Genomic DNA, 22965 nt, shown 5'->3' on the forward strand with positions numbered 1-22965 from the left:
GAGAAGAGAGAAGGAGCATGGCCAATTCACCTGGGTAGATTGATTTGTCTCTTCCTATAAAGCTCACTTCTCCAAAAAGCTGAGAAATATACAGACGTCCATTCCTTGATATAACTTGAATTGGTCGTTTTAGTTATCAATCCAAAACGAGGAAGGAGGGAAGAGGAAAGAAGAGGCGTGAAGGGCCTCCAATTGGCTTTTTTCTATTCGATCTCTGTTGAAAATTGGACAAAAAGATGACCAATTCAGTTCCAAAAGTGGTAATCGATAAAGGCAACGTTGAGCGTCTCTCACCACACTCCACTCTTCCCTATTCTCACTTCACCAACCCTCCTCTGAGACCCACTCTTCTCCTAAGACTAAAATTATTGACCAAATCGATCAATATAAAACGGCCGTTTCGGAGGCTTCACTAAAAGGTTCGATACGAGAGAGGTAGAGCCCCGTCGGAGGTGGTGAGATGACAAGAGTGGGCAGTGGAGGTGGAAGAGCTGGGAGGCATAAGTGCATGTTAGAGAGAGGAAGTTGGGAATTTCTTTTTGGAGGGCCTTTTTTCTCAAATCGGCTGTCTAGTTAAAATAATTATGAGTTTACTCCTTCACAAATACCTCAGCTCAAGTTGTCTATTACATCAAAGGTGAAGAGAAACAAAGGAATATTCATTTTATTACTACAAACATGAATATATGAGCTTTGATGAAAATATGGGTATACTTTTTGTTTGTAAATTTATCATCATTCTCTTCTTTTCTCCCAGATGCATTACCACATACACCCCTTTCGCAGTTCTTTTAATACACAAGACCACTATTTCTATATCAGTACAAGGCACTTATATCATGATTCATGGAAAACAGAAACTTACACTTGATGAATAGCAGTTGGTCCTTCTTCGTTGAAATCGACTCGTGACAAGAACCCCTTGGATAGACCCTGATCTACAACAAAAATGACCTTGGCAGCTACCTGAGATCCTAAGAACACGGCCTCCTCATAAGTCTTCCACTCTGGGAAGTATCCTGGGGGAGTGGCGAGTTTGATGCTAGTGGGTGACTGAGAGTGTGATGAATGCTGAGCATTTGCGCCGCTGTTGAACGAAGGTATGTTAGGGTTAAGTGCAGGATTAGATGCGGTGGTCGCTGCAAGGAGTAAAGGATTGACTGCGTTGGCTGAGGGTACTGGGTGTGGTGTCGAGGAAAAGGAAGCATTTGGTGTCATGGAACCTGTGCCAGATGGTGTTGGTAGATTAGAAGGGAGTTCACTCATAAACATAGTGGCAGAGCTTGGCGAAATAAGATATCGGCTATTGAGGATTGCAATGAGTGCATCTTTGAAGCCTCTGACCTTCGATCCTGATCCACAGATGATCAAAGAATCCCAAGCATCTTGACGTTTAGAGATGTCATCGACAGAGAGGATGGTCCTGTAGACAGTGTCGGCGATAGCGTCCATGTAGCTCTCACTTGCTGCTTGGAATCTCTCTAAACCGATGTCAATATCTCTCCTCATGCGATCCGGATGCTCATCTTCCCAAGCTTTCTGTCTGCGTGCTGTCTTTGCTTGCTCACGAGCTACGGTTTCATCTACCGCAACAGCCGGATCGGTACCTGGCGTGGCCTCAACGGGGGCATCGGCAGCTGCACCGTTAGGAGATGGTACACCCTCATGGTTCGCTGTGGTTACTGGCTCGGGTGTCTTTTGGCGTTTTGCATCTGGCTCAGGAAGTGATGATTCGTAGTGGAACGTAGCGCGAGGTCTCTTCGAATTTGGTAACCTCATTGGCTTAGCTGCTGCCGCCTCCGCTGCTTCCTTGTCCTTCTGAGCCTTCTTAGAAGCTTTTCCAGCTTTCTCCTTTTCAATCTTTGCGAGATATTCTTGGGTTTTCCCACTTGCCACAATACTGGCAACGTCTAAAACACCATCATCTTCTGCAACATCGACACCATTGATGGTATCTTCTTCTCCCACCTCGGTATTTTGTCCTGGTCCGCGAGGTGCTTCTGCAACCTTAACATTCGGTCCAGACGATGGTGCGCCAGTGGAAGCTGCAGCGGCAGGGTTGCTTATAACTTCTACGTTCTCTTCACCACCCGGTAGAGGAGTCCCCATAGGTAATATTTCGCAAATTGCACTCTTCTTCAATTGTTCTGCCATATCCCTCGTAAAGTCCTTCGATTTGAGTAACTCTTGCAAGCGTAATGTCATTGCCTCTCCACCCGACTGTGGTATATTTCCTCTACCAGATATTTGGAAGTCAGTAACCGCAGTAATGTCAACCTTTTCAAATCCTACATCGATGACTGTTGAGTTTGCGATTCCAAACGCATATGAAGTTGCCAATGCGCTGTCCATAATACATAGCGCAGGGGTTCTGAATTTTTCAAATATGAATTGAGTGAGGTCTTCATGATTCTTGGCTGTCCAAGCAGGTTGTGCGATTAACATGACAGGCGTGTGAAGAGTTGGCGATAATTGATTGTGAACGTGATGTAGAAAAGCGCAAAAGGCTGGAAGATTCTCGATTCGACCCTCTACATTGTATCAGTATATGCAAGGCCTGCAAGAACCATATAGACGAACCTTTCAATGGCCAAATAGCGCCTTCGTCATCCTCAGGAACTTCTTCTAATTCTTCTTCCTCATCTACCTTATCTTCTTTGATTCCACCCATCTCGGTATCGCCGTTTTTTGTAGCTGAGGCATCTTTCTTTTTTGGTCGAATTTTGTATGGCTCATAGGTTTTTCCATCAGGAGCTAGAAACATACGAGTGGGAAATCTTCGTTGCGGTGGTGTGAAGGATTCAGGAAGACCTAGTTGAGCAAGAGTTGTTTGTGAGCCAGGCGCAATAATGAGAATGTGCTCATCCTTGAAGGGTGGCATTTTTGCGAATTATTGTTGGTTAGTTCGGATAATATGTGGTAGTAATCCCCGTTGGGTTATTGGTGTGATAAACAATCGTAGTGACTTAGCAGCTGGACTTGACAAAAAATTGATTGCAGCCCCAAAGTTCACTTTGTTGATCTAGAATTGAGGTTGTTCAGATGGAGACGCGACAAGTTCAATTCAGTGGGTCCGAGCTTCTTACAAGGCTGTTGGTATCTAATCACATGAACTTTGGCGCTAGTCTAGTTTAATAATAGATCACCAAATCAATGCCAGTCTCGTCTCATCAAAACATCACAAAGAGAACCAACCATAACATAGACTATACCTACCGCACTCAGTATACCATCTGTACCATCTCAAGATACTTTATGGAAGCAGCACAAGATATTCGCTAATACTGTCTTGTCTTGTACATATCTGTCTCTCCATGTCTCAATTACATATGCTGATTGGTATCAATAACCCTCACACTATTCATTGAATTGTTGTGAATTGGTTACTCTCCATCGAATTGCTTTTAGGTACCTCCTATTGCAACCAGGATTCTGTGAATATAATTGGAGCTGGAAGTATCATCCCTTTGACTGAAGCTGTATCTATCAGCCAAAGAGATCCAATAATGGATGTTGGAAATCTACAATAACTTTCTTTTTAATTTTGCCCTACTTGTCCCTTGATGAATGGGGGTTTGATCGATTTCAAAGTCAATACCCAACTTTCCCCCTTCCTTCCAATGATGCAGGCCAAGCTTCATTTTTCTTCTTTACAGGCCTACATCATCAGGGAACCCGTTCTCTCAGGCCTAAGAATTGAAATGATGCGTTTACTCACCTATCTAGGTTACCTAAGACGCTGAAGATTCATCCACTACAGGCGTTCGCACCTGTGTACCGTATACAAAGCACCTAATCTCATTACTTTACATACTTTTAGCCTCTTTCCCCTCGCCTCTTCTCGCTTCACGCCCTCACGGCATATGCGGAATTAGTGGATCAGGATTCTGCTAAATGTCGCATTCTTATAGGTCCGTTCGGTAAGACCTAGACTAGTTCGGCCAAGACACATTTCTTCGGAAATCTCAACAGGGGAAATTCACGAGCATGACAATCACCTGTATTCGTATGTGTTCAAGACAGTCTTGTTGCACATCTAAATTTTGACCATTCTCCGAGCTGTCTGAAGTTTCAGAGGAGAAAAGAGAGGTCCGGAGATTCCATGACACTACGTACTTTTGATTATTTGGGGTGAGACGTGGCAAGATTTTGAGCACGAGCTGATCAATCATAAACCTCTCATTGATATTGTTGCACGTCTGAATTCAGGAAGATTTCCGCGCATTTCACACACGAGTGCTGAGGAAGTGTGAGCTTAGGACTCTATCTAGATTTGTTGCATATTTAGATTATGAACAATCTCCGCGCAGTACGCAAACCATAGCCGGAGAAGTTTTCGGTGATAATTTTCATGTTTATATTGCACATCTAGATTTTGAACCTTCTCCGGACCGTGCATATATTAGAAGTGTGAAGTCAAACAAACTAGAATGCATGGAATCGCATGCAAGGGAGTAAAGAGTATTGCCGTCTCACTTAGACTTGTGATATTTATCGACTCTACCTGGAAGTCAGCCAGACGAATAGGTCTAATCACTCATTGCACTTCTGATAGCTTTCAGTATTAGATATCTTGTTGTTTCTCTTTCTTAACTTCTTCATCTCTCATTTCACAACGCTGGTAGAAATTCAAACTCATTGACATCAACTGGTTGGTTGTACTCCCCTGGCCATCACTTTTGTTTTACTCGTCAGCCATTCTCCTCTTACCCAACGCATTAAAATCACATCTAAATAAGCGCTAGTTGTAAATTTACCATAAGTCTCATCTCCTAAATTTACAAATCACTATCAGAAATAATACTATGTGTCCAATTGGTAGAACCTACTTTCCTCGAACTCAATTCTGCCGGCGCATGCTCACAGGTTCTCACGTTCAGTAAGTTTTGGAAGGGTTCTCAATAATAATTCTTGCTCTATGTGAGAAGTTCTTGCCTGAAGTGAAAGGTTAAGATAAACTCTTCGAGTTTGAGAGCTCAAGCTATTGCTGAACAGCATCCACAACGAAGAGAAAGCAGAGATTCAAATCCGAAAGAACCCCTCAAGCCCTACGTAAGTTTATCAACCTCCTCCTTGTAATCCTCTAAAACACTCTTGCTGCTCACAGTCCCCTTCGCCGTCCTAGCCAATGGCTTTCGTGGATCTACAAATAAGATGCGCTTCTTTTCAATAAAGGCATTCGTTCTGTAGTACGAATTTGTCTTTGCAACAATGGGCCAAAGTTCTCCAATTAAGCCATCCTTCTGCTCATTAGACAACCCTTCAGTAGTAGGTTCGATAAGGAGAGCAATACACGTGATATAATTCTCTAGGCAGATTTTCTGGGCAGGGAGCACAACGGCTTCTTTAATACCTGTACAGTCAAGGACCGCATGTTCCATGATTGATGGGTTTGCGATTTGGCCATTGGAGAGAGGAATCATATCATCTGATCTCATTTTATAAATCCAGAGATCTGGCTTAGTGGGATGAGGAGAATACAGATCCTTTGTTCTAAATTCCTGAAGCGTAGGAAAGAGTTTAAAAACCGGTTGTTCATCCTCAGGTTTTGGATTCCGCACAATACACGCTTCGTACAGATTTTCCCCTTCAGGATGAAGTCGAAACTGTAACCCAGCAGCTGGATGCGTGTGAAAATATCTTCAATCTTTCGGGTCTCGGTCTCCGATTTTTTTCGAATCAGGGGATAGCTCACGGATTCCGTGGATCCGTGGGATGTATATAGATCCAGCTTGGTAGAAACAATACGTCTCAATGCTTGTGCCACATCTCCGCATCCATAACACATTAGTCCGACGTGAATTGCGAAAAAATCGAGAAGCTCTGAGTTTTTGGCACAATCTACTACTAGTGGGCGGCCGCCAAGAATCCCCACGACATCATTCGTGTGCTTGAGTCCTTCCACTGCAAGAGCTGCAGTGGGAATGGTGACCGCGGGCGGAAAAATGTGGGTCGTCTGATTTGCTATTGCTGCAATCATAATGCAGATGGCTGAAGTCTAGAATATTATGATGTAAGTCAACAAGGTTATAGTTATAAATTATGAATGAAGCTTGCAAGTAAGGAAGAAACGCACATGAAAAGGAGCAGTAAGCGAAAACACCCTCCCGCCTTCACTCTTTCTATCCAAAGACTCGAATCCCTCTGGAAGCTCCAACTGCATCGCCCGTACATAAGCAGCCGCATAATCATGAGTATAAATTACCGGTTTTGAAAGTCCGGTAGTCCTAGATGTATGAAGCGCAACTAATGTTTCCCCTTTAGCCTCTTCAAACTTTTTCTCGTAGGGAAAATATTTGTAAGTGGTATTGAGCAGCTCCTCGATAGAAGGAATCGTGAGAACGCGTAGATAATCATGAAGTTTCACAACGGGAGCTACAGTTGGAGGCTGAGAGGAAGTGGTTAAAAGCACTTTGCAAGACATGGTAGTGAAGAGATGAGTGGTTGCTGAGGCGGTGAGGAGGGGTGATGTGAGGAGAAGCTATATTCCATTCGTCAGCTTTCAGGTTTTGACTACAAATACCCTCACCTTTTTGAATTCTTCTTCTGTTAAATTCCTCATTCCAAGTACCTCCAACCTTTCCTGATTCCATACAAATGAATAAGAACCTTCCTTATACCCCGCCTTCACAGCTCCCAAAATAAAAATCACATATCGAAAATCATTCCACCCCATATAAGACAATGTCTGGAAATCTTTTGCGGGGCCCAATTCCTCGGTAAGCCATTTGGCGGCTCCATTTACCGCATTTGCTAACTGAGCATAAGTAATTTTGCGATAGCCTTGTGAGTAATTTATTGGGAAAATCTACGAGTATGTGAGTAAATGTATATTTAGGACAAGAAGGGAGGAGACCAAAGTTGTAAGAAGATCATGAGATATTCATACAAAGTGGACATCTGATAAGGAGCCAGGGAGTTGAAAAGTACAATTACAACTTACGGTATATTCCCCAAACAACGCATGTGGGCACACTCGGGCCCTTTCATCTAGCACATCAATAAGGAATCGAGGTTTATCATATCTAAAATATCCTGCTTTGGTAGTTGAATGATTCTCTTCGGGGCTGCTTGATGCCATGGTTTGAAGATATAAAAATGGTAGATTTTAAGGTTAGTTTGTAGAATGGTAGAGAGGTAGATAGGCACTAATCTACCCTATCACTGACAAGACAAATAAAAGAATAAGTGGAAGAGAAAATTTTCATGCCTGACTTTCTATCTGGGAGATAATCGAGGATATAAGTACGCCAAAATACCAAAATCAGCCAACATGACGATATCCACATATAACATAAGCCACCCCACCACTTTTCTCTCTCACACCCCCATCCAACCCATCCAGCCCAACCCGCTCTCCCCTCCTCCCCTCCTCTCTCAATTCCCCTCCTCCAGCTCCCATCACCACAACCGCAACCACAAAACTCAGAATCTGCACCACCCGTCCCGCTCTCGCATCCCTACACTTCCCATCCGAATACGTACCCGAATACTTTACAACCTGACACGTCCAAACTTCGAAATCGAACGTCCCTTCGTGGTAGTGCCCGCGATAAGTGCATTCCGGATCGTATGTTGCGGATTGAATGTATGAGATGTGGAGATATGTCACTGCGATGAAGGATAGTAGTGTATTGAACAGCAGAGCCAATCTAAAGATTGAAACAGGAGAGAATAGGTAAGCCTATGGATGATTAAAATTCATTTTGTAAAAAACATAGATCATTGCGAGTCTTGCTCGTTTATTCTTGGTCCAGTATCCCGTGAAGAATGCCAGAAAAGCTGTAGATATGATGAGAGATATAACGCTAGATGCTAGCGCTAACTTGGAACTGGATTTGTCGAGATGCTCTGGAAGAACATAGGTGCCGAAATCTTTGTAGTCGAAATGGATGGTTTCAGTTACACCCAATGAGCCCCAAGAAACAGAGATCAAGACCGAAATATGGAGGATGATAGCAAGAATAGAGAGAATCCAAAGAATGAAGGTTGACGCTGTGAATACGAGCTGCGTATTCGAATTGAGGATTGGCATTGTTTAGCAAGGGCTGAACGGTTGAGCAATGTCATATAGGAAAGACCTAGACAAAAAGAAACAGGGTTTTAGGACTTGCTGATCAATGTTGTGTCCTTAATTTCGATGTTAGAATTCCGTAAAGAACTTATTCAGAGTGTCGAGGTGCATGTAAAATCTCCAGATGGTTTTCATTTTAGTGCGAGAGGAATCGTTGTTCATAAATATGGCTGTGATTACAATTACAACTGGAGTAGTGAACCTCAATGGCAACCAATAAATTTTATATCAATACCGACGTGAGCCAGTCTGCCTGTACCTAGTTGCAGTCGTATACCTGTATGCTGTCATCACTCAGTGTCGAAGGCTTGGACGTATTCAGCTACCTATATACATGTATCAAATCTACATGTCCTCGAATACTATCATATGAATCAGTGAAATTATTCAATCTTACCACAGCACTTCTTCAGTGAATTTCCTCGAGTCCTCGAGTTCTGTGATCGCAAAGACAAATGCATTGCCCAGTGAAGAGATACCAGATAGACATGCATATGAGAAACTGAGACTCAGCTATCACTTCTCACAATCGGGGAGGTAGACAGACTAGCAAGTTACGATAAACTAGAAACCCAAACACTTTTCATATGAGTAAAGCACAAAAGAAAACCCGATATGAATGCATCCCCAATGCTGAAATATATCATCAGCCAGCACAAGTGAAGTAGAGTACAAAAGTACTTTCGTAAAATCGAAAGAATAGATGATTTAATTCTCTGTCTTGAGTGTTTGGGTCTTGGTATTCCTGAAGGCCACAAAGCAAATAAATTGTGCAAAAGAGAGATTTCCATCCTTGGGTTGAATGTATGTTTTCGCTATCGAGGAGTATTTTTTTGGCATGAACAAGGAAGAATTTTAACAGATCCCTCACACACGCGACAGCAATTTTGATGTATCTAATAGATCCAAAGGGGGGGAGGGGTTTAAATTTGAGCCAAATTTGAAACATATTGTTGGAAAGCGGTGCAAGGCCTACACATGAATTTCTCGATTAGAGGTCTTCTCCTGGAAAAATTAGATGTCTGTCAGTGCTACTCTCTCGATCAATCTCTATACTCTTACTTACTATCACAAGCTACGTTAAAGAACTTAATAAAGTTCAATCTAGAGCTGGGAGGTAGTAACGCTACAGCCTGAAAGCACGATTAAGAAGTCAAATTCATGTAGAACAAAATAACGTTTTATTGGCTGTCCTAATTTATGATTTTGCTTAAAAATTGAAAATTGAAACCCCATATTTTATGCATCCATACCAGGCAGGAAATCCTTGTTCCAATGCAAGGCCATTCCCGCCCCCAAGGCAACTCCGGCCTAAGTATAGGCATACAAATTTAACATAAAAGGCAGAGAGCCCTTGTGCAAAGCAAGGCCGTCCCTGCCCACATATGTCGTCGAATAGAGGACAAATAGAGGCAGATTGCTAGAGACATCTAAAATGTCAATAACATAAACGTGTGGAATAGATGTCGAAATCAAAACCTATCACGACTTGTGAGAATGTCTTAATTCCATCCGTTACCGCCGGAAGCTGGAGCTCCCAAGCATCATCAGCTGGAGCAGCTTCAGTGGTTTCAGCGGCACCCCAACCACCACCAGTAGCAGCATCGTCTGTTCCCCAGGCACCACCACCTTCAACACCACCCTCAGCATTCTCGCCACCTTCCTCTTCATCATCTGAATCATCATCAAAATTGAGAGTTGCGAGATCACCGGTTTGGCCATCCATGGTAAAACCTTCAGGAAGATAAGCCTCAAGGAAGTCAGGAACTGGTTGGCGAGTTTCCAACAATGTCTTGACCAAAGCTTCAGCAATATCATCATTGCGATCATTATAGAACGAGCTTGCAAGACCCATATTACCAATACGACCGGTACGACCTGATCATTTCATGGTTAGCCAGCTGCAAAATTAATTTGAAGTAGAATGTGCTTACCAATTCGATGAGTATACTCTTCAATGCCGCCATGATCATTGGATGGCAAATCAAAGTTGATAACATGCATCACGTTATGTACGTCGAGACTGGAGTCTATGTTAGAGGATTAACTCGAAGGGCATTCACATCATTGTATGAAAAGGGAAGAATGGTGTGTCAAACATACCCGCGGGCAGAAACGCCAGTAGCGATCAAGATAGGCATCTTTCCATTGCGGAAAGCACGAATAGAGTCTTCACGCTCACGCTGAGTACGATCGCTGTGAATAGATGTGCAAGGAAGGTCGTTGTTGAACAAGAAGTCATCGATTTCGTCAGCAGCACGCTTGGTGTTGACAAAGATGATGGTACGAGCAGGTGGGGTTGATAGAAGCAAATCGTAAAGAGCTTGACGCTTGCTGGCAGCATCGACATAGATGATGTCTTGCTTGATATTGGTGTGAGAACTACCAGCACGACCAACACGAATGCGAACATGATCGTGAGCCAGATGTTCCTTGGCAATGGCACGAGCCATCTTTGGGAAAGTGGCAGAAAACATCATGTAATTGATGTTTCCCTCTTCCTGGTCTATTCCAGAATTAGTAATGTTCAAGTGAAACCAGAATGATCGAAGGACTTACCACCACCGCTCATAATCTGCTTCAACTCCTCCTCCCAGCTAGAGTCTAACATCTCATCTGCTTCATCAATAACCATGTACTTAAGGCGCTTGAGAGTAAGAGCATGGGGACGGCGGACCATATCGCAAAGACGACCAGGGGTACCGATCAGAAGGTCACAGCCCTTGGCAAGTTGACCGAGTTGCTCGACAAGAGGACCACCACCATAAACGACGCAAGGTCGAAGCATACTACGATAGCAGAAGCGACGAGCCTCATCAAAAATCTGAGTTGCTAGCTCACGACTGGGACAGACAACGACGACCAATGGCTCAGCTTTGACAAAGTTGTCACGATCTGGCACATAGGTGGCTGGGTTTGGACGAGGGGCAGCAAGCTTCTTGGCCTTACCCATCAACTTTGACAAGATTGGAATCAAGAAAGCCGCAGTCTTGCCGGAACCTGTGAGCGTGGAAAGTCAGTAAATAGCTCAATTATTTGGATAGTGATAGTTGCTCACCAGTTTGGGCGCAAGCAACTACGTCATGATCTTTCTTGACTGCCGGGAGGCAGTACTGTTGGATCGGGGTTGGAACATGATAACCAGCCACTACAAGATTAGAGAGTCAATATTGCCTATCAAAAGAAGGTTTCTGGGTGGAACTTACATTTGATGTTTTCCAACATAACTGGGTGAAGACCTGCATCCTCAAATCTGCGAATGGGATCGATCTTGATAGTTCCCTCTTGGGTAACCGTAAGGGTGGTAATGCTAGAAAACAATGTTAGCACGATATCATATAGTTAAGAATGAAGATGAATGAATACCTCTCAAAGTTGAGACCCTGACGAACATGGTTGTTGTTCTTGCCGAACAATTGATCCTCCAGATCGGGGAATCTAGGACCAACATCACCATATTCTTCGTTCCACTCATATATAGCACCACTTGAGGCCCATTCTCCAGGACGAAGACCGCCGACGGCAAGTGTCTCTGGCTCTGCATCTTCAGCTGCATCAGCTGCTGGCTCAGAATCGCCCTCGGCACCATCTGCAACGGCAGCACGGGCTTCTGCTTGTTCCTTGGTGGACTTGTTGTAAGTTTCGTAGTCATACTTCTTGGCAACAACCCAGCCAGCTTCTTGAGGATTCTTGCGCTCTACCGCGACAGCATCAGGTGTTTCTGTTGTGTCGGGCAAGGCAGCAGCCATGTCTCCAGTTTCCCAGGCAGACATGTTGACTTGAAGTGATCTGTAATGAAACAGCTAATTAGTCGAGTCCAAGAAGTATAAAGTAGGAAAGAACATAGATCTGATGTGTTCTCGACGCACCTTGGAAAAGTAAGAAAGTGTATGATTGTGTGAAATCTGTGAGATCAGTTAACCGTAGATCGAGGAAGATGCAATAACAGTATGAGGATGATTGGACAACTGTAAAGACGGTGGCGACAAAAGTAAATTAGGGCAAGGCAGGAAGGAAAAATAAGATAGGAAGAGTTGAGGGTAATAAACAATATTGTCTGATACCAAATGCGACTTGATCAAGCGAAATAGACGAGGGGAAGTAGGTATGAACATATGGTCGCGCAACTCAATGCCAACGATAGTAGCGGGGAAGTAAGAAGTTGAAGTGAATGCCATGTACAAGCCATATGAACTAATTGATAGATAGATCGAAGAACTTACTTGATTGACGAAGTGAATGCGACAGACTTGAACCCAAAGGCAACCTGGCAAAGAAAATGGAATAAGGAAGAAACGTAATCTTCGACGCTGTTATGAAAGGTTAGAGAGACTTCGGCCTGTATCAAAGCAGATGGAAGATGAGATGAAGGAGAGTTTGTTCTGATAGCAGCGTGGAGCGAGCAAAATGATGGAGGACAAATCAAAACAAGGGAACTTGACTTACGATCAAGAATCGAGAAGACTTGGTGTTTGATTGAAAGTATCGGATACTTCAACCAAAGTGTTGGAGAAGGTAAAAGAAGAGTGAAGAATCAATCAAGATCGAGGAGATCGATCAAAATTGATGGAGGATATTTCGGAGGTAGTTGTAAGAGGGTAGGAAGAGTAACAGAATTGGCAGGAGTAAATGGAAGGCTTTATAGACAATTGAGAGATTGGAGAAACGAAGGGAATAAGGCTAGTGTCCCGCCCTTTTTGAAACTATGATTGGCTAAATTGACGAATTCGAGCTTTGTTGGGCGACGAGACTGTGGAGAAATCGTTCTTGCTAAAAACAACCATATGAAGAGAAAAGGTTAAACTTGACTAGAACTAGCAATTATCCATGGATATAATTTACTATAACCTCAAAATTGATAAGAAACCATTCTCTGCATCTCTACTGTAGTTTCTTCTATGATTGTAACTTATTAATTCACGTAATATTGCCCGTCTCCATGATATTCCTATGCGGAAGGTGAAGCTCGCACCTTCTTCTTTGACCAAAAGATTTGTAAAAATAGAAGTGCATCAACACTGATGATTTCTCGCCTTGCCATCATGTTATCAGTATCAGCAGTAACGAAGATTGTGTCCAGCTACGCTCTGAATATTATCCATACTACATACAACACACCTGTACAGCCCCCTCTTGTTATGCAATATTACTGCTTGTGGGCCACAAAACAAGGTAGGTCAAATGAGTGAAGTCAACGAAACCTGATCGATACAAATGGATATTAGCTGACGCTTTCTGTGACTTTTAGACATCAAGACAAGCCCTGTGAAACCACCACCTACAAATGAAAGATGTGCTGGCTATTCATATTCCGCAGGGCCGACTTTTTGGCTCACCCGCAGGTACTCTTACGCTTCAACTGAAACGTCGCGTATATTCTTCGAAGACCTTCGACACACACGAAAAGCTTTAGAGGCTCGCATGTCGAACTCGAGATACAAGAAGATCAAATTCTATTGTACAAAGTTTGGTCCTTGTTTGGAAGGTCCTCGCTCGCGGTCCACAGAGTGTAATCTCACCTATAATGACTCGCTGCACAACACCAGAGTCAGTTCATCGAAGACGTTTTTACAGACTCACGAGTTTTGAACCTTCTCTTGTCGAAACTATCTATTCGTATCTCGTACAGCATGATAGAAATCTACAACGCAGATGAATTCTATTTGCCTCCGACCCATAATATACTTTGGCTCTACGCTAGCTCCCTTGGCATACTCAAGTTACAGGTCCAAGAAGCTCCCCCTCTATGCACGGAATGGTTTCTGTAGGAGAGATATTGTGCTAATATATATACATAGAAAGGAAACACCTATGTTGTCATTGTAGACAAGAATACCCAGACCTATCCGCCTACCTGTAATTCAGAAGCCTGCCTATTATCTGACCTACTCACGAACCCAAACAAAAGGTGTCTTCACTCCTCGAGCTAATTGGATATGGCAAGCGAGTCACCTTGGCCATCATCTATACCATTACTCCACCAAGGACCTCGAGTGCACCAAAAGGAAGAGCGCAAATGTTCCGGCCCAGAGATCTTCGTTGGCGGCTACCAACTAGCACATACATTTCGCAGCTTGGCCTCTTCCGGCAGATATGACATAGGAGCTTGAGATATTAGGCAGGTATAAGAAATATTGGTACGGTAGGTAGCGGAAGACTTTGTGTATATTTGCATGTATTTTCACATAGGTAGATGTAATATATTGCAGAACCCCGTCTACACAGGCACTGAGAAACTACTGAATCCTAAAAATGCTCTGTTCTTCCGTTGTCCCCTCTTTTTTGAAAGAGAATTCATTCATTCTAGCTGGGAGGAGGAGAACAAGCGAGCTTGAATATACTGTCTTTCGCTTGAGCGATTGAGATCCTGAGAACGTGTGGTATTACTTTAGAGTCATTTCTTATGAATCAATTACAATGAAAATGTATATGTGCAATAGTATCAGGATAGAGGAAGCAATGGTAGATTAGCAAAGCAAAGCGACAGCTTCACAATCACACCAGGATATCAATTACATTACTACAGAGTGGACTCAAGTACCCATAGATAGTTCTCTATCTCAATAAATATGCTCAATTCACTTGTCCTTTTGAGAGCTATACAAAAAAGAAATTTCAAAGAAAGTAGATATCCAAATCCATACAAATTTCAGACCAGATTCTGATTCTGAGAGTGAATGGATTCGGATTGTAACAGTGAATACTTGAGGCTGAGTAGTTGATTTTTTCCCCCTCTTTTTCCTTGTTTTTCATTCTGCACTTTCACAATACTTTTTTCTGTGCCTCATCAATCCATCACAACAAGAACTTATTGTGTTATCTCCAAGACATCAAAAATCGAGATGACAATCAAAAGTAAGCAAACCATATCTACTCCTTGTGTAGTATCAATACCTTGTCCTTCCGAGAGAATATTGGGATTTCTCTGCACCTTGATTTTTGAGGGGGTATATGCATATTGATCGCAGATATATATTTGTCTTCGTCGCTAACGTGAAGATAGGTTCGACCATCATGGATTTCGTCAATACCATTCCCATCCCCGGACACGACAGTCTACAATGGCCGGAAACCTCTGTCTTGAGCATGCTGAGACAGAATGAGATTGTTGCATATAACAATAGATACCGATGCAAGCTATATATTTCTCACATATGATACTTATATTCATACAAGACAAGACATGACATGATATGCCATTCTTCCTTGCTCATTTTGTATAAAAGACTGCTAGACTAACTAAAATCTTTGACAGTGTTTATGAACATTCAAAACTACCGCGGATCGCAGGAATGGAACAAGCTCGATGCATCTGATTATATTCAGCTTCCCGACACTCCTAAATACATGTCTGGTATGAGCCTTCAAAGAGCTGCGCAACGTTGCCAAACAAGAATGGTCGAGTTGATCCGCATTCATAATGAGCGCGCTGGGGCGCACAACAGAGCACTTCAAAGCCAACAACAGAATGACGTGTGTGCACTAGAGGAAGAGGAAGAGGGTTCCGTTGCAGAAAAAGCCGAGTGGACAAGCACCATTGTCGCTGTGAAGGCAAAGCATGCAAGAGACGCTGTAAGTTCAGAGAATCATGCATACGCTATACCATTTGTAACTAACATTCTCTAGAAGGAGCAACTTCAATCGCGAGTAGGAGATAGAATGGGGTTGTGGGAGAGAAGATAAACCGCATTGCGGTGCATTGTCCAGGCAATCCACATGAAGGAATCGACCAAGGAAACAACGTAATGGGAAATACTTAGATGTGGAAGGAGAAATGTCGTTCCAAGCAAAGAGAATACTTCTTCTTTGTGCATCAGCAATAATATGAACTCTCCTTCAATAATCGTTCAATTTCTTCGTTCCTCGGTGATGTTCAGATTAGGTGAGCCAGGACCTATAAGTACCTAGTACTGTTAGGCAAGCACTTGGCAGAACTATTCATATCCCTACTCCATAGGTCCCAGTATCTACTGTACCCCCTCCAAAATATCAACGCATGATGACTCTTCGGTGAGTTTCATAACCTTCCTAGTGCTATTTTCACAGTACGGAGGAACTCTTCACATTCCTGATTCAGAAAATACTGCGGATGCTGTCAGTTCAGCATCCAAATCGCAGCATACTATTTTCCAAAACCTCATATCACTTGATATCTTGCTATCCTTAGAGCTCGCGAGCGTCGCCTGCTCACAACAAAACTTGAGTCCATGCCAGTAATGACAAGTTCTAAAATCAGTGGTGGCGCCGCGAATACTGCACGCAGTAGTATCTCTCGCTACGGATTCTCGATGTGCTTCTACCAAAACCCAAAATTTCCACGGTTGATCTCAGATCATGTGGAGATGCCCGTTGAACTTAAGCATATCAATAAGTGGAAACGACATCAGTGTGTTGATGCCAAAACCAGTCAATCCTTGCAGGTGCGTCGTCCTCGATATCTCCCGCCCACGGCAGAAGAAGCCTAATATTTGTTGTCCCTTTCGTAAAGGAGATCATGTGTGAAGTTTGCGACTTGGTGAGTATGACATAATCTCCATATCCACATTTCCTTTGAGCTACTTTTGTTGTATATTCGAATAATGAGGTGCATCTCAATCCAAGGATACTCGAATGAGGATTTTCGTATCGCGTCATGTTATGCGTGAGGAATGGAAGACTTTAGTGAGTTGAAACTAGACCACTGCAATGCAATGGCTCGTTATTCTGATCGATTTTGCGCCCATGACAAAGCTTGAAGCTCTAAATTGCTATCAATCATACCTACCTGCAAAATATAAGTTGCGAGTACGAATATATGCAACAAACATGCCAAATAATGCCATAAGCACTTCTCCATTTGATTTTGATTCCTTTCTGTACAGAAAAGTTCTTTCTATCAAATTAATAGTTGTTGTATCAAGCCTGGAACTCTACAAATCAAGGTGGGAAACAAAGTCTAACTTTCAGATTTCGGCCCGAGGTTGTTCCGATGGCTTGGTTAAAGTTGATTTATGGGGTGAATTCGACTTCAATTGTTCATATATTGAATGAGAGATGATGATTCTTGTATGTTTATATCCCTCTTCGTCTTCATTTTTGAAACCTTTTGTATTGCTTCAAGTGCATGTTTATCTCTGGCTTGATATTCCTTTCACTTTGTTGTCTTTCAATTTCCATAATACAGCTATACTTGGATCAATACTTAATTATAGGAGATCCTGTGGACTTGACTGGTATCATATATGATTTATACACCTGTCAAACATTCGCAAAACTCCAAGTACAATTCTGACGTGAGATACACGCATAGTCTTAAAGTTGATTTTACCAGATTTCTTCTGTCTCCCTCCTCTCTCATCATCTTCTTTACACACCCTCTCCTCCCTCCCTCCGATATTAAACCTCTCGAAACCCCCAGCATCATAACTTTATCCTATACTGATGCTAAAACAGACCTAGCTATATAAGATTATATCATACCATATCTCATACCTCCTATATCAAAATGTTCTCCACGCGCCATCTATATCATATCTCCGGATAGAGAATTCCAAAAAATACATCCATACATACATATCAAGCCAGATAAACCCTCTACACCCACCATTCTCGTAGTGTCCTTCCCAATCCCAATCCAGCGTCTCAGATCTGCCCCTAACCAAAGCCCTAAAAAATCAGTGTCTAATTACTTCCCCCCCCTTCGCCTTTTCATATCCTATTTCCTCCCATCCTCCCATCCTCCCATCCTCATCTCCTCACCTCCAAACCTCACACAGAAATCCACCCATCCTCTCCAAATCCTCCCAATCTTCCGCAATCCCAGCACTCGCCCAACGAACAAAGCTCTACCTAGAGAGACCTACACATCCTCAACTCCCACCCAATCTCCCACTCATTACCTTACCCAACCATACCAAGTTCCAACGAAGCAAAAGAGCAAATACATCATCTCCCTTTCCCTCTACCTCCCCCTCTCCCTAACCCATCAAAGGAACTTATTCCTTATGTGCTTTGATATTTCTTCTACTCGAGTAGACTTTTCTATTGTGGGGAAGGGCGGGGGTTTGCAAAAATCCTTATGATAAAGATCTTATGAGTGGTAAATTCAACTTGTGATTATACAGTTATTTCTAACTAGCACGATGGAGTGGATATCTAGTCTACTCTATCTACGATATATTAACCCGCTAAGAAACAAAAGGACTTTTCATCTATAATACACGACTAACTAATTGCACGGTGATGTTACACCCGCTCCCACTCCCGCGCCGCAGCACATACATAATTCTATCCATCAAACACACCATGTTGCAACTCCACTCCGAATTGATCTTTCGCCAAAAACCTCATCTGTTTCTCAATATCATCCTCCATGCCTCCGCCCCATCCAAGCAATTGTCTAATTTTACTTCCCCAAAAAGCCATATCGGTGCTCAACAATACGAATCTGAACAGGAGATGTTTCCACCCGTTAACCCATCTCTCTCTCCAACTCAAATCCTTGCTATCGACCAGACTGCGAGATGCCCATGAACCCGTCATTTTGATGCGGTTAACAGGGGAGCCGAGAAATTGATTATTTCCTTGCACAATGCGCATATTGCGACCGATGAAGAGGAGTTCACGGGGGAAATTTTCTTCTTCAGAAAGGACATCTCGGATGCCTTGACGGAGTCTCTCTTGGACTTCGTAGTGACGCTCTGCGGCTGTTTTGCCTTTGAGATCCTTGGTAATACGATCTTTGGTGCTGTTATCGCCACCGTCATATGGACGCATGAGAGTTGCTGATGCGAAAAGATCGGGGGCCTTGACACCCCATGCGGAAGTGATTTCGTTAAGCGAGGTATTGTCGAAGGTCATGATGGCTTTCCAGAATTGGCAGTATTGGTGTCGGAAAGTTGGAGTCATGGAAACGTATAGACCATGATCGATTAGGACAAGTTCTGGTTGGCCGTTGGGCTGTCTTCGGATAAAAATATTCCCTGGATGAGGATCGCAATGTACAACTCCCCAGAGGAACATTTGTGCGGAAAAGAGATCGACCATGGTAGTCATGACTTGTTTCAAACTGAGGCCTAGACCACCTTTGCCGTTACGACCTCTCCATTCCGCACTACGATCGGGTTTGGGATTGTTACTTGAGAGGATATTTGGCGAGGGATTTGACAGTGGGGCCCCTTTTGCTCCAGGAGAACCTTTGCCATATCCACCCAGCCAAGGAGCTGTCAAAGCTTCTTTATCCCAAAGACGTACACCCTCGATCCATTCTGTCGTCATGACTCGTTTTGAGGAAAGATCACGATATACCTTGGGAATATAAACACGGCCGTTCAATCGTGGTTCACCCGCTACTAGTCCGGCCATCTGTTCTGAGTTATTCGCTTCATTTACAAAGTCCGTTTCTAGCATTAAGCGCTCAGTAATATAAGGCACTAGACTGTACAAGGGAAGGTCGAACCAGTATGTGTATACTTTCATCACTACTCTGAACATATTGTTAGCAAGGTCTAAGATTTTGAATGCTTTTCGAATGGAGGAAACTCACTTGAAAGCCCACAGATCCCAACCCACTTGGCTAGCAATCTCTCGTTTCTGAACCTTGATTGCCACTTCTCTCCCATCAGCCAACCTCGCCCAATGAACTTGCGCAACAGATGCTGAAGCTCTGGCTTTTGTTTCGATTATTCCACTCCCAGGCTTATTTGTATAACTAACACCAAACACTTCCTCTGGACTTTTACCTCCAAAGTCCTCCCTGATAACCCTCTCCACATCGCGCCACTCATTCTGCGGAGCATCATCGAACATTCTCGCAAACATTTTCTGGAATTCAGGAGGCAAGACTGCACTTTGCATAGCAATTGCTTGTCCAATTTTCAGGTATAATCCTCCATTCTGGTGTAAAAGATTGAACATCCTCTCAGCATTTCTCCTATGCAAGTCCGTAATGTCACCCCGAGAATCGGATTTGGTCTAAAATTAAGCTTATAATCGATCGCCACCAATATGCCCAGGCCGAATGTTCGCAATGATCTGGTGATAGAGGATGCGTACAATTGGGTGTCTATGAGATAGGCTATGCCTGTCGCCGCCGAGACATATAGTAATCTTCGTCCCCATTTTATGGATCGAGGATATAGCTTTGGAGGGGCAGCTTTTCCCAAAGATGCTGGCGAAGGGGGGACAAAAGGCTGATATCTTTGCGCATGGGCTAAACGTTGGGGAACCTTTGTATATACATGATTTCTGATCGTTTCCTTCTTTGGTCGAGTCAAAAATTGACTTGATTGTTTTCGTGCCTGGTGGGATATTTGGTGGGTAGAAAAGAATGGATTGAATAATAACTTGTTACATGATGGTACAATGAGCCCCGACCTCCTGCCTGCATTTGGCAGGTACATGGCTACGTTGAAAAGCCGACGTGAATGGAATACATAGAGGAAGTAAAAACTTCAATATTCGATGACGATAATATAAGGAAAACTATCAGCTAGTTCCCACCGTTATCGTTGATAAGAAATCAGTTTGTGTTAACCCCGCCCCGTCCCGTTTCCCTGCTTTACTAAGCGGCTCGGTCGAGTTGACATATCCGACCAACAAATCAAAGTATGGAAGTTCCACGGATTCTCCTTGGATTTTCTTAGCATTATTGGCAACGAAGATGGAGATGAAGATGAAGATGGAGATGTTTCCAATAACAAGCAGCTAATAACAAGCAGCTGAAGAATGGGGAGTGGCCGGTTGTTTCTTTTTGAGAGACCGTTATAAAGTACGGAGGACAAAGGAAGGAAGGTTCATACCAAACCATGTTCTACCAAATCCTTCTCATATCATCATCTCGTATCATATTCGTATTTGTACGGCCAGTTTGCATGTCAACTCACCAAACAAGCCATCAGAGCCAGGAAAAGTCAGCGGCAATGGAGCACATCCATATTGTACTCTGTATGATCGTCCCGGTATTTTATGCAGAAGGGGGAAGTTTACAAGGACCATGTTTGAAGTGGCCAAGGACTATTCACCTATGGGAAATGTTCATTCTCAACCTTGACAGATTGTGAATATTGGCATTCATTTATTAGGTGTTCCCTCATCATACTTGAGCACTATCAGAGCAAATGCATGCCTCCACCGAATTGGATGGCGTCACACTTTAGGTTCAAAGATGCATTGATTCGAGATTATGCATTATTAGGTACTTATTAGTAGGTATTCTGGGTGGATGCTTATTATTGCCTCTGTTCGACTTGTAGAGAGGTATTTCTCGGACGACTTTGCTCATGCCTACTTGGTATACATATGATATATGATGGACTTGTGAAGTGCCTAGTGGATAGGACAGTGGCTAGCATTCTCGATATGTGATTGATAGACTTCAAATATCAAGAAAAGAAAAGAAAACACAGCTAGGCGTAGTAAAGCAGAACTAAATATAAACTTGTATGATTTGCATATCCATAGCATGGAAGCAATAGCTCCATCGTATGATCTATAACTTTAGATGTCGCATAAAGTGTTTGAAGATCCTAATATCTTTGGAAACAAATGTCCACTGTTGTTAGTTTGTTACAGGTGATAGCAGTGAATGAAAAATGAACAGCGCGTCCGAGACCGTGTGCCAGAAAGCGTAACTCGGGGACTTCAAGTTCAAATGTTCAGACTCCAGACTCAGCAAAGTGTAAAGGATGATTGTCAAGCAAGTTCATAAGTTTATCATACCGGCTGATAAGTACCAGGTAGTTGATGCTCGAATGGATTAATCAGGTATACTTTGAATATCACCAATTCCTAATATTAACATCCTCTTCTCGTGTCTTCTCTTCTTCCCTTCCCCTCCCCCTCCCTCTAGTATCATATTCTCCATATTATCCATCTATCTAGTACCTATCGTACCTGCCATACCCACGTATTCATACCGTCCTGTCTCCATTTTATCGCCATCGGCTCATTATTATCTGCATGATCAACCTCAATGATACTGCTTGGATAAATTTCCGAGAAGCAGAAAATGTCGTGTCGTGTTTCTGTTCTCCTTCTTCTTTAGAACAAAGTACCATCCCATCCATCCATACATACCTGGTACATAATCGAGATCAACTTTAATCAGCGGGGCTGAGCAATTCACAATTTATCACGAGAATACCTAGTACAGCACGAGGAATCATCCATCTCTCACAATAAGTCATTAACTCGGCGGAGGACAGAATCCTGCGCAGACTGTACGGTAGTTTAAGACGAGGCACTTGTGAACGGTGCAAACCCTTCCCCTCTCAAGCCTCAAGGGACGGATAATAATAATCTGAAACGCGCATAAGAGTGAGACCGAAAATTACCACCATATTGAAAGACTGACATGACAGATTGAAAGACCATCATCCTTTCTTGTACAAACAAATAGTCGAGGATTTTTTAAACATACACCAAACCAATTCCTACACACTTGTCTCTACCATACTCGGACTCTCATCCAAGATTACGATTTTTATCTTACACAGCCTTTGAAATCTCGGAAGAATTCATTCTTGGCTGAAGTCGAGACCAATTGAATCCCACTCCACACGATATCCCTTCAAGGTTCTACTGCACTGTTTGCCTTTAACCTACGCTTTAAACCTACAACGACATAGTACGAGGAACCGTTCTTGGAAGGCGTGGGCTATCAACGCTTTTAACCTTGCTTTTCCCAAAAGCCAAAGTCAATTCTAATCACAATCTACAAAAACACATGTACTTTGCCTACCGTCCATCTTTTTCCCTGGTCCCCGCCTGCTCCTAGTCTCTCAGAAAAGGGCATCGTCAGGAGGAAACTACAACAGCAACAACAACGTCCATTGATCCAGTCTTTATCGTCCAATTTATGACTTGATTTCCTGAAACTGTATTCCATTTATCGATGTCTAGTCAGGAGTGGG

The 22965-nt window shown here is 43.0% G+C and overlaps 7 protein-coding genes across 7 annotated transcripts; 2 read left to right on the forward strand and 5 right to left on the reverse strand.

Moving 5' to 3' along the window:
- Window positions 1-791: 791 nt before the first annotated feature.
- Window positions 792-2881, reverse strand: Bfra_000745 (putative chromatin remodeling complex subunit protein; the record flags this gene model as incomplete). Its single annotated transcript, XM_037331189.1, has 3 exons — window positions 792-807; window positions 866-2531; window positions 2581-2881. The coding sequence occupies 3 exons, from the start codon at window positions 2879-2881 to the stop codon at window positions 792-794; spliced, it is 1983 nt and encodes a 660-aa protein (XP_037197522.1).
- A 2167-nt stretch (window positions 2882-5048) lies between these two features.
- On the reverse strand, window positions 5049-7081 carry Bfra_000746 (putative nrps-like enzyme protein; the record flags this gene model as incomplete). Its single annotated transcript, XM_037331190.1, has 5 exons — window positions 5049-5606; window positions 5696-5998; window positions 6077-6481; window positions 6596-6808; window positions 6944-7081. The coding sequence occupies 5 exons, from the start codon at window positions 7079-7081 to the stop codon at window positions 5049-5051; spliced, it is 1617 nt and encodes a 538-aa protein (XP_037197523.1).
- Window positions 7082-7264: 183 nt separating this feature from the next.
- On the reverse strand, window positions 7265-8035 carry Bfra_000747 (uncharacterized protein; the record flags this gene model as incomplete). The annotated part of the gene is made up of 2 exons (XM_037331191.1): window positions 7265-7684; window positions 7718-8035. 2 exons carry the CDS (start codon window positions 8033-8035, stop codon window positions 7265-7267), a joined length of 738 nt encoding a protein of 245 aa, XP_037197524.1.
- A 1477-nt stretch (window positions 8036-9512) lies between these two features.
- On the reverse strand, window positions 9513-11847 carry Bfra_000748 (putative dead deah box helicase protein; the record flags this gene model as incomplete). The annotated part of the gene is made up of 7 exons (XM_037331192.1): window positions 9513-9952; window positions 10009-10097; window positions 10178-10580; window positions 10634-11074; window positions 11133-11222; window positions 11281-11384; window positions 11441-11847. The coding sequence occupies 7 exons, from the start codon at window positions 11845-11847 to the stop codon at window positions 9513-9515; spliced, it is 1974 nt and encodes a 657-aa protein (XP_037197525.1).
- A 1648-nt stretch (window positions 11848-13495) lies between these two features.
- Bfra_000749 (uncharacterized protein) lies at window positions 13496-14184 on the forward strand (the record flags this gene model as incomplete). The annotated part of the gene is made up of 4 exons (XM_037331193.1): window positions 13496-13532; window positions 13801-13838; window positions 13873-13982; window positions 14019-14184. The coding sequence occupies 4 exons, from the start codon at window positions 13496-13498 to the stop codon at window positions 14182-14184; spliced, it is 351 nt and encodes a 116-aa protein (XP_037197526.1).
- A 1150-nt stretch (window positions 14185-15334) lies between these two features.
- Window positions 15335-16291, forward strand: Bfra_000750 (uncharacterized protein; the record flags this gene model as incomplete). Its single annotated transcript, XM_037331194.1, is given in 4 exon segments — window positions 15335-15646; window positions 15701-15721; window positions 15733-15816; window positions 16121-16291. The coding sequence occupies 4 exon segments, from the start codon at window positions 15335-15337 to the stop codon at window positions 16289-16291; spliced, it is 588 nt and encodes a 195-aa protein (XP_037197527.1).
- A 2049-nt stretch (window positions 16292-18340) lies between these two features.
- Bfra_000751 (putative abc1 domain protein) lies at window positions 18341-20454 on the reverse strand (the record flags this gene model as incomplete). The annotated part of the gene is made up of 3 exons (XM_037331195.1): window positions 18341-19538; window positions 19599-19948; window positions 20008-20454. 3 exons carry the CDS (start codon window positions 20452-20454, stop codon window positions 18341-18343), a joined length of 1995 nt encoding a protein of 664 aa, XP_037197528.1.
- Between the last annotated feature and the right edge of the window lie 2511 nt (window positions 20455-22965).

Source organism: Botrytis fragariae (assembly GCF_013461495.1).
Source record: "Botrytis fragariae strain BVB16 chromosome Unknown tig00000001, whole genome shotgun sequence".
NCBI lineage: Eukaryota > Fungi > Ascomycota > Leotiomycetes > Helotiales > Sclerotiniaceae > Botrytis > Botrytis fragariae.